Source organism: Siniperca chuatsi, linkage group LG14, assembly GCF_020085105.1.
Source record: "Siniperca chuatsi isolate FFG_IHB_CAS linkage group LG14, ASM2008510v1, whole genome shotgun sequence".
In the NCBI taxonomy this organism is placed as follows: domain Eukaryota; kingdom Metazoa; phylum Chordata; class Actinopteri; order Centrarchiformes; family Sinipercidae; genus Siniperca; species Siniperca chuatsi.
This window is the reverse complement of record NC_058055.1, coordinates 7,536,180-7,550,594: the sequence shown is the minus strand read 5'-3', so window position 1 is coordinate 7,550,594 and position 14,415 is coordinate 7,536,180. Positions and strand designations below refer to the sequence as shown.

The window sequence follows — 14,415 nt, the reverse complement described above, 5'->3', positions numbered from 1 at the left end:
TTATTTGATCATCATATGGTATCATCATTAATAAATGCTCATTATTTATATGCCATCATTATATTACATAATATGATATTACATTTTCATCATACATCTGTAAGACGGTCGCTTTTACAAAATGATTCAGGTAGCCAGTCAGGATTACAACCAGGTTTTGTGATCTGTGGTGTTTGTAAATCCACCTCTCTCATTGGCAGACTCAGAAAATTTGAATCCCATGTGGACAATGTCCTAGTCAAAATGTTACTAGTTAAAAAGTGTTATTAAGCCAAAGTCACACCAGACTATGTGTGAACAAACACAGTGTACTTGGGAAGTTAATAAATGCGTTTGATTTGCTAAAGATCCAAGCATTTACAGTATAGAGGACCATATGTAGGCTTCTGTCCCAACACCAGTTTTTGAGGTGTGGCACCACCCCTATCTTAGCCCAACTCATTAAAACTGCAAGATGATACACATCTGAACAATTTCTTTGTAATAGCATGATCTCCTTTTAGCAGACACTGCATAAACAAACCCCATAAAAATAAAATATTTATATAAAGCAACCAGAACTGAATAATTGGTTTTAGACTCCAGACAACTACACAAATTGTATGCTGATAGTTTCTCAGAGGCAAAGGATGTAGTGGAGGCCATCCTGAATAGACCATTCATGCTGCTGTTGCCATGGATTCACAGACAGAGACACAAGATAGAGAAGCCACAAGTGTCAAGATCAAAGAGTGGCCTTCAGACTCTCAGCAAGGATATTACACAGACCCACTGAGGCTGAAATAAGCCCCAGGCTCCGTGGGCAGAGCTGGTAGATCTGTAGCTTTTGCCCTTGTCTTTCCTTATAGTCTCTCCAACAAGATGCCCCCATCTCTATTTACTTAAGTTCTTCCTCTGAAACACCACAAGGAGTCAAGTGAGGTCCACATATGAGCAGAGCATTGCAGCCTTACCTTGGCTGTAACAATGAAGCTTATGACGTGCCTGTCTTCTTACAGATTTGAGTACACTGCAGTTCTTTGATAAGGATTTAGGTGCAGATGGGAATTCTGTGTTTTCCTGTGGCTAGGATGATCCTATCAGGGATGAGTGAGAGAGACTGACACTTGTATCCGGAACTAGGATTGAAAAGTCTCATAGAAGCCCTGGTTTGCTCTCTATCTCTCTTTCTCATTCTCCCATTTCCACTTTAAGAGGGCAGAGGTTAGGGGAATGTCATCACACAAATATACACACGTTCTATGTCTTTTATTTCTCAGTCTCTCTTGTTGTCTGTCTCTGAATCCACCTCTGAATAAGTTCTAATCATGTGGATGGCAACACACGATATGGAGTTTGATGACTGGACTTTGTAGAGGAAGAGGGAGAGGTAAAGCAAAGATGAGTCAAGAAGAGGAGGTAAGGGCGTCTGCCAGCCAGAGCAGTGAAAGAAGCTTGGAGGAGAATGGTTCCGATGAAGGTAACCGGGTTGTTCGCAGGAAGGTGCAGAAAGAAGAATATAAAATAATACTTAAATTCAGGAGGGAAGATGAACAGGTGAATATAAGCCCAATAGCGTTATCTAGGGAGCTGAAAAAGAAGTTAGGAGAAGTAGAAATGGCCAAGATTTTTCGAGACAGGAACCTGTTGATAAAATAGAGAGATGAAGAACAGAGAAATAAAGCGTTGCAGGTTGAAAGTATTTGCAAAAGAACCGTGTGTGAAAGAAGAGTTCTGGGTGAGATTAAAGTTGCCCAGGGAATGATAACAGGCATTCCGATTGATGAAGATCTGGAGAAACTCAAAGGAAGTATTCATGGAGGCGAGGTGAGGAGACTAAAGAGATTGTTAAAGACAATCAATGGTGAGAGAGTAGAAAGTTTGTCAGTGCTTCTAGAGCTCCAGGACCTGGTACTTCTGGATAAAATAAAGATAGGCTGTATGAGCTTCCCAGTCAGGGCTTATGTTCCTCCTCCACTTCAGTGTTACAAATGCCAGAGGTATGGGCATATAGCGATGGTTTGCAAAGGTGTGCCACATGCAGAGGTGATAACAGATTTAGGGAATGTGGAGATAATGCACAGGCTAAATGTTGTAATTGTGGTGGCCAACACAGTGCGGCATTTGGGGGTTGTGAATTCAGGAAAAGAGCAGTGGAAATTTAGCAAGTAAAAACAACTAACAACATAAGGTATGCTGAAGCAGTGAAGACAATAGACAAAAATAGACAAAACCAGTCAAAATTCAAGACCAGAGGGAGGTCAAAGAGGGCAAACTACAGAACTGACAGCTGGTTTTGTTCATTGCTTATGTAATCAACTGTGCAGATCAAGTTAAACACAAAACAGAGAAAATCTAAATAATTGTGCAGGGAGCTGAAAAATTCTTGGCTATGAAAGATCTGTCCTGGGAACAGATCAACAAAAGACTTGAGGAAGAAGGGAAACCGGGGGTCTTGGGAGAAAGAACCTAATGATTATACTTCAGTGGAACGCAAGGAGTTTAAGAGAAAATGGTCAGGAATTTAAAGGGTTTGTTAAAGGTCTCAGAAAGAAAACGGAAATAATATGTATTCAAGAAACAAGGCTTAAGCCAGCATTAGAGTTTATGGTAAAAGAATATAATAGTATATGCAGAGATTGAGTGGAGGGAAATGGAGGAGGCTGTATAATATTTGTGAAACAAGAAATGCAATATAGAGTACTGAAGAAAGGAAAATATTGGGAAATTATAGTAATGGAAGTTTGGACAAAAGATGGTACTATTAAAATAGTACATTTTTACAATCCTTACAAAAAGCTGTCATTAGAAGTACTGGAGGAATTAGCTGTAAATCTAGAAGGAAAAGTTATTTGTTGTGGAGATTTTAATGCTCATAGTACAATGTGGGGCAGATATAATGATGGAAATGGAGAGGTGATTGAAGAGCTAATCAGAAATCTAATATGCCTCAATGATGGAAATGGTACCAGAATTGATGTTAGAAATGGTACAGAATCAGCCATAGATCTTACTTTAGTGTCAGAAACAGTGGCGGGTATTTGCACGTGGGAAATTGTAAGAGAAACAACAGTAGGAAGTGACCACTATCCCATATTAACAGAAGAAGGGCTGAGTGCAGAAGAGTATGGTATTGGAGGAGTAGATCGATGGTTTTCAGCAGTGCTGATTAGGAAAAATTTAAGAAGATTAGTGATAAAGAAATGCAAAAACTTGATGTTAATCAAGATGTTGATGAACTAAATATTTCCGTGTGTGAAGCCATTCTAGGGGCAGCAAAGCAAACGATTCAAAGGCAAGGAGGTAAGCATAAAAAGAAAATCGTACCATGGTGGACAAAGGAATGTGAAAATGTAATAAAATCACGAAATAAAGCGGTTAAAATGGTAAAAAGAACTCACAATTTTCAGAATCTTACTGAATATAAAAGGTTGCAAGCTAAGGTAAGGAAAACCTTTGGGTGGAAAACTCAGTAGGAAGAGAAACAGAAATTGCTGCAATAAGGGGAATGATAAAAAGAATGAATGGGATTAAAAGAGAGTATGGATGCCCAGTCTTAGTGGACAGTGGAACTACAGTGGTGACAGATGAGCAGAAAGCAGAGATGTTGGCACAAACTTTTGTTAAAATTCACAGTTCTAATAATAATAGTGAAGAGGGGCAAAGAGGAAGGGAAAATACAATAGCTGAGAATAAGGAACTACTACAGCAAAATGAAGATACCAATGATTTAACAAATATACCATTCACAAAGGCAGAACTGAACCGTGCACTCAGGAAAACCAAGATGTCAACACCGGGGAAAGATCAGATATGTTACATAAATCATCTTAGTGAAGGACATTCTACTGGAACTATATAATAAGGTTTGGGAGAAGGGAAAATTGCCACAAGTCTGGAAAGAAGCTGTTGTAGTTCCGATACGCAAGCCCGGAAAAGATTGCACAAACCCAGGGGATTATAGGCCTGTTGCCTTAACCTCCAATGTATGCAAAATAATGGAGAGAATGATAAATGTAAGATTGGCGTATTATATGGAAAGCAAAGGCTTTGTATCAAAATATCAGAGTGGACTCAGAAGAGGTAGAAATACCATGGACCCTGCTTTATGTTTAGAACATGAAATAAGGAAAGTGCAGATTAATAGGGAAAGCATAGTCGCCATCTTTTTTGATATAGAAAAGGCTTATGATATGATGTAGAAGGAAGGATTATTAATTAAACTGAGTAAATTAGGGGTTAAAGGCTTAATGTATCGGTGGATTAAAGACTTTTTATATGGAAGATCGATTCAGGTAAAATAGGGTTATTCAGGAAATTTTTTGTTGAAAATGGAACTCCTCAAGGGAGTATATTCAGTCCTGTGTTATTTTCTATTATGATAAATTATGTTTTTCTGAATTTGGAGAATGGGATGGGATTCTCTCTTTTTGTGGATGACGGGGCGATATGGAAAAGAGGGAGGAATTTGGAATTTAGTGTGAAGAAAATACAGGAGGCTATTTAAAATTAAAATAATATAATCAAGAATTGGAGAGAATGAAACAATTTAAATTTCTAGGGTTGTGGTTTGATGAAAGAATCACATGGGCTGCACATATTCAGAAGGTAACGGACAAGTGTAAAACAGTATTAAATGTAATGAGATGTCTGGTGGGAAGTGAATGGGGGCAGAGAGATCAGCACTGAAAACCATCTACATAGGATTAATAAGCTCAGTATTAGATTGTGGGTGTGTAGTCTTTGGATCTGCAGCAAGTACATCTCTCAGAAAGTTAGACCACATTCAATATCAGGCTTTAAGACTATGTTCAGGTGCCATCAGAACAATCCCAACATCAGCATTACAAGTTGAAATGGGAGAAATGCCACTGGAATTAAGGAGAATACAGCTATCTTTAAACTACTGAGTTAATTTAAAAGGACATAATAAAGATCATCCAACACTAGATGCACTAAAACCCTGTTGGGAAAAGGAGAGGAGAGAAAAAAAAAGTTTTGGTTTGACAATTGAGCAGAAAGCAAAAGAACTAGGAATAACTGAAATAAACATTAGTCCAACAGTACCACTCCCAGTAATACATCCTTGGATACTCCCTGACCTGACTATACAGACATATATAGAAAGTATCTACCACAGCTATGTTAAAATTTATACAGATGCTTCAAAGAACGCAGCTAACAAAATTGGTATTTCATTCATAGTTCCAGATTTCAACATTAAAATTGGGAAACGAATCAGTGATGGAGTATCGGTGTGTACTGGGGAGATGCTGGCAATTTTGTTAGCACTGCAACGGGTTAAAGATGTGAGACCTTTGAAAGCAGTAATATGCTCTGATTCCAGCTCATCATTAATCAGCTTGAAGCACAGCCATTCAGACAGCAGGCCAGATGTCTTAATAGAGATACAACAAACACTATATAGAATTCAAATGATGGGGCTAAATATGGCATGTGTATGGATCCCAGCACATATAGGAATCAAAGGGAAATGAATTAGCTGACAAGTGTGCAAAAGAAGCCACAAAAACAAATCACATTGACATTACAGTAGCCCTTAGTAAAACAGAAATGAAAACCATAGTTAAGGATAAGCTGAAAGAAAGGTGGCAGAAGCAGTGGGAAGAAGAGAGAACAGGAAGGTGGTTAGACAACATTTAATGAAAAGTAGGTGTGATGAGGAAAACGGGGAGGACCAGGAAAGAGGAAACAGTAATATCCAGGCTATGGTTTGGTCACATAGGATTAAACAGTACATTATGTAAAATAGGAAAACATAATACAGGAAGATGTACATTCTGTGATCAAGAAGAAACTGTAGAACATGCTATGATTTACTGTCCAAAATATGATGCTGAGAGAGGGGAACTGACACTGAACCTTAAAGAAATAAAGATGAGGTCTGATTTACAAAGAAGTTCTAGAGAGAAGTGGTATCTATTATTGTTTCATTATCTTAGGAGAACAAATTTGACGAAGAGAATAGAACTATGGTGTGTTTAATTAAAAAAAAATATTGTTTTTTCTCAGTTTATTTTCTTTTATTTAATCATTAGTGAATGTATAGTTAGAGTCCATTATACACATACACATTCCATTATATTATATTATTACATTGTATTATACCGTACATACTTATCAACCTCTAATCCACTTTGGTACTTACACATATTTTAGCTTTTATCCACTTTGTATTTAATTTATCTGACCTGTATTATAGCAAATTATATTTTGATTTGCTTAGTACTTCTATTCCTGTGTGCACTGACGTGACAGTGAGCAGCTGTACCGAAAGAGTTTCCCCTCGGGGATCAATAAAGTATTTCTGATTCTGATATTGCGCCATAATGTTGGTTGCCAACCGCCATAAAACTTTACGAAGAAGAAGAAGAAGAAGAAGCCACGGTGCTGAACTGGAAAGGACAGTTCGTCGCATGTTGTTGTAACGTTTGTTAGTTAACTTTCGCCAACAAAAAGAGTTTGTAATTTCTTAACTAATGTACAATGTTCATAGAAAACAATTTGGGCTTGTGAAAGCAAAAAAAGTTACAACTGGTAGCTGTACATTAGAGCTGTAATGGTACCTAGCTAGATGAGCTGTCTAAAAATGTAACGCTAGTTTTATAGCTAAATAATCTAGCTAACAGTACACTTGTTGCTAAACTAACAAAGAACCAAAGCAATATAAGCTGGTTTAACTTGTCAAGTCTTTCCAACTGAGTTAACCTACCACCTTTTTAGAACCAAGTGAGTGACCAACACTAACCAGGACATCAGTTTTAATGTCTCTTCCATATTTTTATTTGGTGTGTCTCTTCGTGTAACCTTAGCTAACACCACCCGCTAGTTGGATGAGCTGTGCTTTCTAAGCAACCACAATGAGGAGACAGGAAAACCAGGCAGCCAGGCCAACAGCAGGTTTGTTCGTTCGAGATTAATTCGTCTCCTCATATTTTAATAGGTTGCTTTGATTTCTGCCAGGTTCAGTGATTAGTGTAAATGTTAGATAATTAAAACAATTAGAAATGTGGCTGTGCTTGTTCTAGAGTGTGTTTTTATATACAATTTAAAGATTGAGGTGCAATTTGATTAGTTTTATAATATTTCAAATACCCTAAATTAGTGACATTGCTTTTTGTGGTGTACCATATCCAAAGAAAAAGTACACAGTACAAACAGTATAAGGTGGCAAATTTATAGAATCGTCAAGGTGAGGAGTATTTTTTCTCTGGCCCAATGTCTGATATTTGTCTGATAATTTGTCTGATATGTTCAGATAGTTTTCCTCTGCTGTCTCCACCAGGCTGTCTGTCTGTGCCGCTCTTTAACCAGAAGAAAAGAAACAGAGTTCCTTTGACATCTGCTCCCTCTGAGATTGAATTCTTTTCCCACAGTGAATATATGGCAAGCACCAGCTCAGCTACATCTCATAACACATCAGGTGAAGCATTCAGTTAGGCTCTTTAAGCGTCTACTGTGTTTTCAGTCACTAGGTGGCAGTACACCCAAAGAACAATATAAATGCACTTTAAGTAGCAAGTGATCTTAATTTTTCTAATTGACTATCATCAGTGTGAATTATACAGGGCATCTAAATATATTTTGTAAATGCAATTGTTCCTGTTGAATGTTGTTTAATGTCTGCCTGCTCAAAATCACCATATCTGCTGATTCACACAATTGAGACCATTTTATATAAAACAAAGGACAATATTGTAAAACATCTCCCCATGAATTAAGATAACCATTCACAGCTGCAGATAGTGGAGGCTGCTATAAGATGCTATAAGCTGCTGAGAATGTACCTTTCCTCAGGTACCTATGGATGTTACCAGGCCTCAGGTCCGTCCTCTGGTGCTCCACAAAGCCACCAGTGGAAGAGACAGGGCATCTACTCACAATCTACTCCACCCCAGCAGTACTGCAGCAACAGACCTGCTCCTGGACCTGCCCCTGCAGTGAGAACCTATGCACCGATACCACATCCATACAAAGTTGGAGGCACAAGGTATGTTTCATTGACTCTCTGACCATTAGTATGATGGTCAGTGGTTTGACCTGTTTGTCATAGTTTATTAACAATGAAAAATGTTGAGTGCGTACCCCATGTACAAGGCTGAGTCCTTACTGCACCAGCCCACGTTCGAATCCAACCTGTGGCCCTTTGCTGTATGTCATCCGCTCTCTCTCTCCCACATTTCCTGTCTCTCTTCAGCTGTTTCTATCAAATAAAGGCAAAAATCAGAAATCCCCAAATCACCCAGCAGCTGTTTAAATTGGACTGTTTTTCATATTTATATATTCTCAAATAATAAAAGGGTAGTTAACCATCCAGACACCTTAGAAACAGGTGAAAAGGTTTGCAAAAATATGGATACCACCACCTTTTTCCTAGCTGCAACAGGCAGCAAACAAGGTGTCTGTTTGAGCCATGATTTTACAGTAAGTTAATTTGCTCATGATCAGAGAGAGTATCTGGCAAGCACAGACAACGTATAAAAAAACAGACCAAAGAAATTCAAATGTTGTAATTTCAAAAGTTTTAAAAGTCAGCGTGACATGTGACTGGTGTTTGGTGCGTGCTGGGTTTCAGTTTTAGATCCCAATATGTGAAAATAGGTTTATTTATTTTTATTTTCAGCTCTAAGATGGGACAGCCAAGCAACCCAGTGAGACAACAGGATTCCAGCTCCAGTGTTAACTCCAGACAGAGTAAATATCAAGCCCCCCGCATCAGTGAGAGTGCACAAAGCAAACCAACACCCCACACTGGGTTCCCTCAGATGGGCCAGCAGTCATCTTACAGACCGCCTAATCCCACACATCAGTATTCCCAGCAGTCTAGACCTCTGCCTGCGCCTGTCTCACCACCCAGCAGGCCCTCTGCTCGTGCAGCGCAGCCACAAAACAACTCCTGGAAGTTTACCAACAGCTTTGGGCCGCAGAGATCCACTGTTGAGGGAAACAGGGGCACAAATCAACCTCAGACTGCGCAGCAAACTCAGGTAGAAAAATATATGGAAAATATGTAATAATATCCAAAGATTTCAAAATTTGCCATTAATGTTTCATGATGTTGTTAGTGATAATTGCAGCATTTGTATTTGTGCTCAGCAGGAAACATTTCCAATGAAGCCAGCCATTGAGAACTCACTGAGGATCCTGACTGCAGTTATTGATGGCATGAGATACTGGAGCCACTTTAAAGACAAAGTTCCATACTTATTTGAGATATTTGGTCAGTTGATTAAGAGGTGCTGTTGTCTCTGATGTGTACTGTAAGTATTTTTAAACACCATTAAACTGACAGGCTATGCTCTTCCCTCAGCTACTCTAGACTCTGCAGTCACGCTGGGTAGTCACGGAGCCAAGAACTTCCTCATGAGAGATGGGAAGGAGGTTGTGCAGTGTGTCTTCTATGAAAATGTAAGTTGGGGGGAAAAAGCAAGTAAATTGAATGAATATGTCTTGAGTTTATCAGAGGACAATGTCAATTTGTCTCCTCAGGGCAAGTTAAACTCCCCCGGGGTTGTGTGTTAAATTATTGATTTCAGTCCAATGTTTCGGTTAATCTAATAAATTATCAATCTGGTTATATAAATAGCACAAGCTTGTTTGTTTGTTTTATTTTTGTTTCATATGGTTATGACCTGTTGAAAGGGGTCCACCTTACTGTGTGTGTAATGTTTTTTTCTGTTGGGTAGATAACCATCAAACCTATTTTCACTCTCAGGGATAGTTTATATCATTATGTTTTCTTAGCAGTGAGGGGCTGTATGTATGTGTACCCATAGGTAAATTGTGATGTCAGCAGTAACTGAGAAATCTTTTGTTAATTATTTTGTATGGTTTTTGATGCTTGAACTCTGTTTAGCCCTATACTTACCCGAGCAGGCGGTACTGCAGGTTCCAGTTAGTTGAGCATGAGAAGGTAAAATGCCATTTACAGGAGTACGGGGGGAGGAGGTGGCAGCTTGCTGTGAGGCTGCAGCTTTCATTAGTGTGTGTTTTTGTTGTTGTTCTTTTTGCTTCATCTTAAGTTATTTTTGTCGAATTTCCTGGGGGTTTCATTTTTGTTTCATGTTAATGTTTTTGCTAACAAATGCCCCCTTTTTTGCACTTACTCCTGACTATCAACCTGCTTCTTCATCATCCCCTTTAAAGTTTAACATCATGTGCCCTTTATATGAGGTGGTGGCCCAACATTGGCATTTTGGAAATATTTAAAATAAAATAGCGCTGGAATCTGACTTGACTTAATCTTCATTTCTGCCTCTTGTCCAACAGGAGAAGGAACTGCCCCGACTCATCCGTGGTCAAGTTCATCGCTGTGTGGGAAACTATGACCGCAGTAGAGACGTCCTGATGTGTGTGTCCGTCAGACCTGGCCTGCCCTCAGAGCTGAGGAACGCTCAGGACGCTGTCAAAGCCTGTGATGCAGAAATGAGGGCGCTGGTCAAATCACTCAGTGAAGTCTGAGCATGAGTAGGTGTCTTCAGCAGTACAAGACTGATAGGAAGAAAGTATACCAGTATTTGATGAGGGTACATGAGAGCCAAGCTTAGTGCTATATAGTAATCGATAACTCTTGTTATGGGTAGAAGTCACTGTAGTTTGAAAAAGCGTGTTTAAGGTATTGTTAAAGTTTTTGACCTGTAAAGGGCGCTGTTGCCCTTAATTTGTTGCATGCAAACAAACTGCACTAGTATTCAACAGTTGAATTCACTTGCATGGTGTAGATGTTTTTGTATTTATTTGTGAAACAAATACATAAAAAGCTGTTTCATTTAACCAAAACTTTAACGGAAAGTAAAGCCTCTCTTTTTGTAAGTTCTGAAATATTTTTATTACAAAGAAAATTCACAGAACAGCAAACATTGTTTAGAGGTTAATTCAGGTAAAGCAAACACGATGAGGTAATATCTCAAAATATATCTTTGAAAAACGGGGCAGTTAAGAATAACGTGATATCAAGTACAGTTAGTTTATTTACAGTCAAACATCACAATGGAAAAAACAATAATTCTACTCTACCAAAACAGTTTCACCAGTGCTGAGACTTTACACACAATGGGTCAACAAATTTGGGAACAAGTCCAGTGCAGTCACGCTAGTCATTCCCACAGTCAAGCACAGTATGAGGTCCAATACAATACCAACTCCTGACCTTCCAAATATGGCAACATAATCACAGTAATTTTCTTAATGTCACGACATGTCATTATGGGAACCCAAATTTGGGAAATATCTAAAGATTAACCCATTAGCAAAATGCAACCCATTATTTAACACTAATACGCACATAAACACCCACTAGGAAAGGGAGTCTAGCTTGATGAAATTGGCAGTGTACAGGGACAGTAAGTGGAGAAGTAGACATTTTGTCCTTGGAACATGACAGGAATGGTGCCAGCACTTAAAAGGAGTGGGTTGACAAAAACACATCAGCAGTAGCATTAGCTTATTTGAGGAGCTAATTATTCTAAGCCACATTTTACACATAATGTGAATAATGTGTCAGCTCAGCACAGATAACCAAAGACGAAGTTCAATTTGTACAGCTCCCTCCTCTACCACTCAATTTCTATATTACATAAGGCAAGGATGCCAGGAATTAATCTGTTAGCTGCATGTCACAACCTTTTAATATAGCAATTCAAGTTACCATTTCTAGATAATTGGCAAAAATGTCTCAGGGCAAAATTGAACACAAGTATACTGCTTTTTCTTTTTTTCCTTCTCTCTGCCATTACCTCCAAGGATTAGAAGACATCATCTTTTTTTATCCTCCAGAACATTTTCTCAAGTTAATGAGATCATACTGTATCAAGTACAGGAGAAACCCTTTACCTCTGAGAGGAAAAAATATAATAGAGAAAAAAAACACATCACAACAGGATCCACAGTTTTTCAGCAGAAAAGATGATAACCTGATAATTGTATTAAACACTTGTCTTGGTTATGTTAAAAGGCACAAGTTGGTCAAATCACATTTAAAATCTAGATCAATTGTTCTACCATTAACAAAGCCCATCTTATCATGCATTTTTGACAAAATTCCTACATCTCCCTGCCTTTTGCAATCTTTTTTTCCTGAATTAGAGTGTTTTGTATTGTGTGTTTTAGACAGAAAAAAAAAATTGCTTATGTTTAACAAGCAAGTTACATTACACAAACAATTCTGGGGAAAACGTTAACAAAAGGATGCAATATCCCAACATACAACTGCACTGAAACCACAACTTAGTATGATTTATTTCCTTGTTATGAGGAGAGATTTCCATTTGTCCTCTCGGCAGGTCTGATGCTGTCCTTTTCTTTGTGACAGTTACTAAATGCACTGTCTTTGAAAGCTAAAATGTCTTCTTGACTCCCTCTAGTTCACTGCCTGGTCACAAGACTGGAAGGCAGAAAAAGTCTGGAGAGCAAAAATCGTTCAAAGCGTTCTCCTTTCAATGTGGTATTTTAAAACCTCAAACATCAGCTCTGTTAAATCCAGACCATATGTACAGTTCAAATGCTTCAGCACAAAACAATAGATGCAACTCCTTAAGAGTTGAGACGCATATTCTCAATCTTCGACCGTTCAAAGGGGCTCTCATTGAGTTGAATGTTCTTCAAAACCTCTAACTGAAACATTATTTGATTGGACGAGTCATATTGCCACACAATCTCATGCTTCCATTCTCTTTATGCAGCCAACTTCCAGTCTGTTTTGGAATGTTATACATGTTGACTGTTACCCATGTAAGAAAGGAAGGGGAAAAAACACTTACATTTTTAGAAAGTACTTGTTATGTTTGTGGTCATTTTCTTAAATCATGTGAAATTAGGTCTTTGCATTTTCTGACTGCATCATCTCCAGAACTGACATAAAGAAAACAGATAAGTCAAACTTCAGAAAACTCAGAATTTTTACCCTCAAATGAATCATAACTACAGAGTATTTTTGTAACATAAAACATTCCATTTAAATTAACTGAATTTGAATTAATTACATAACAGATGCAGGAAGACAGTGTTTGTTGTTGAGTGTCAGCTTCAGTTATCACTGAGTGGGGCTTCCCAAACAGCATCGCCTTTAAAAATGGGATGCAGGTGTGTCTCCATGACATCAAGCCCAGGTTAGAGAGAGTGGTCAGGAGGGAAAAAACAAGACATCGTATCAATGCACTATAACAGTGTGGGCAAAGGAGTGGGGGACAGCTGCTCCTTCGGCGCATATTTGGCAAAAAAGGGTAAGAAGACGGTGAGCATGACTCCGACAATAGCCAGCATGTAGCCCCAGCCGATCTGGCACTCGCCAGCGTAGTAGATGTCAGAGTTCCCACAGAAGGACCTGACCAGTGAGGAGTTTAGGCCGAAGGGGTAGACCAGCAGTCCAGCAGCCATGATGAACACTGCAGAGAAGTCAGAGAAGAGTGGGTCAGACAGCGAACAGTATATTCATATAGGGTGTTGGAGGAAAGAATTAACACAAAAACACAAGATGAAAAAGATGTTTATACAGCTAAAATTACATGTTTATTCTTTCATAGATAGAATCTTGCTGTTTTATTTATAGTAAGATATATCAAACTCTTTTAAAGGGTTGGTTCACCCCAATAAAACCACTTTTGTCTAGTGGTATGCTGCCATGGTTCAATTTGTTAAGGGTTTGAGATTTTTGCCTACACCTTAGTAGAATGGAAGTGAACAGAATTTCATATGTGGGTCTCACAGCACTGAAAAGAAATAGTGTCCTGTTACTCTGGATAATACACAGACCTCACTTCGAACAGTTAACTGGAAGTATTTTTTTACCGAAGAAATAGTCCCCATAAAAACTGAGACAGATATCTCAAAACCATGGCAGAAAACAACTAAAACTATCTGCATGGCTAGACATCACTAAATAGAAGAGAACATTGTTTGTTTATTTGTTTTCTGTAATTTGAGTGAACCAACCCTTTAACATCCTAATGGCTGGATCTGTATACTGTACTGGTATGCCAACTGAGAGACACTTGGGGGCAGTAGAGGTTTGGCAGAAAACAGAACAGTCTGACTGAGAGTTAAGTGTGTAATTTAGATACTTTATCAGTGCTGAAGTACCTCAATTTGCAGTGTGATTTGTTGCTTTTTGTTACATATATAAAAATAAACCATGACCTAGATAGTTAAACTGTGGCAGAACAGAGCTTTTAACATATTGAACAACCAAAACCATGATTACCTGCAATTGACAGAAACTTCTAATGCAAAATGATTCATGTCTCCTTAAATCCATTTGCACTCCTCATTTTTATAACTCCCGGGCTTCGCAAAGAAGACCCCCCACCCCAGCAATCAGCTTTCTCAGACACTGTCCTTAGCCCGAGAGCGGCTCACTTTTACAAATTGAGTCAAGTCTTCCAGTCCATGCTGCCAAGCAGTCATCAACTGTGCTACAGG

The 14,415-nt window shown here is 38.6% G+C and overlaps 2 protein-coding genes across 8 annotated transcripts in view; one reads left to right on the top strand and one right to left on the bottom strand.

Moving 5' to 3' along the window:
* Nucleotides 1-6,296: 6,296 nt before the first annotated feature.
* On the top strand, nucleotides 6,297-10,785 carry LOC122888141 (spermatogenesis-associated protein 22). Of its 7 annotated transcripts, none has more exons than XM_044222181.1 (8): nucleotides 6,297-6,424; nucleotides 6,813-6,900; nucleotides 7,286-7,423; nucleotides 7,798-7,990; nucleotides 8,624-8,987; nucleotides 9,100-9,220; nucleotides 9,311-9,408; nucleotides 10,270-10,785. In XM_044222181.1, the coding sequence occupies exons 2-8, from the start codon at nucleotides 6,861-6,863 to the stop codon at nucleotides 10,459-10,461; spliced, it is 1,146 nt and encodes a 381-aa protein (XP_044078116.1). In that variant the 5' UTR covers nucleotides 6,297-6,424; nucleotides 6,813-6,860; the 3' UTR covers nucleotides 10,462-10,785. The 7 variants fall into 7 exon arrangements, with proteins under 7 accessions (XP_044078116.1, XP_044078111.1, XP_044078112.1 ...); XM_044222176.1 differs by having other exon boundaries at nucleotides 9,097-9,220; XM_044222177.1 differs by having other exon boundaries at nucleotides 6,313-6,460; nucleotides 9,097-9,220.
* A 162-nt stretch (nucleotides 10,786-10,947) lies between these two features.
* The window catches only part of LOC122888142 (transmembrane protein 211), a 96,662-nt gene continuing 93,194 nt past the window's right edge, over nucleotides 10,948-14,415 (bottom strand). Inside the window, exon 3 of the mRNA XM_044222183.1 lies at nucleotides 10,948-13,382. Within this exon, the coding sequence (XP_044078118.1) occupies nucleotides 13,156-13,382 (227 nt within the window). The 3' untranslated portion in view covers nucleotides 10,948-13,155. The remainder of the gene's footprint in view (nucleotides 13,383-14,415) is intronic.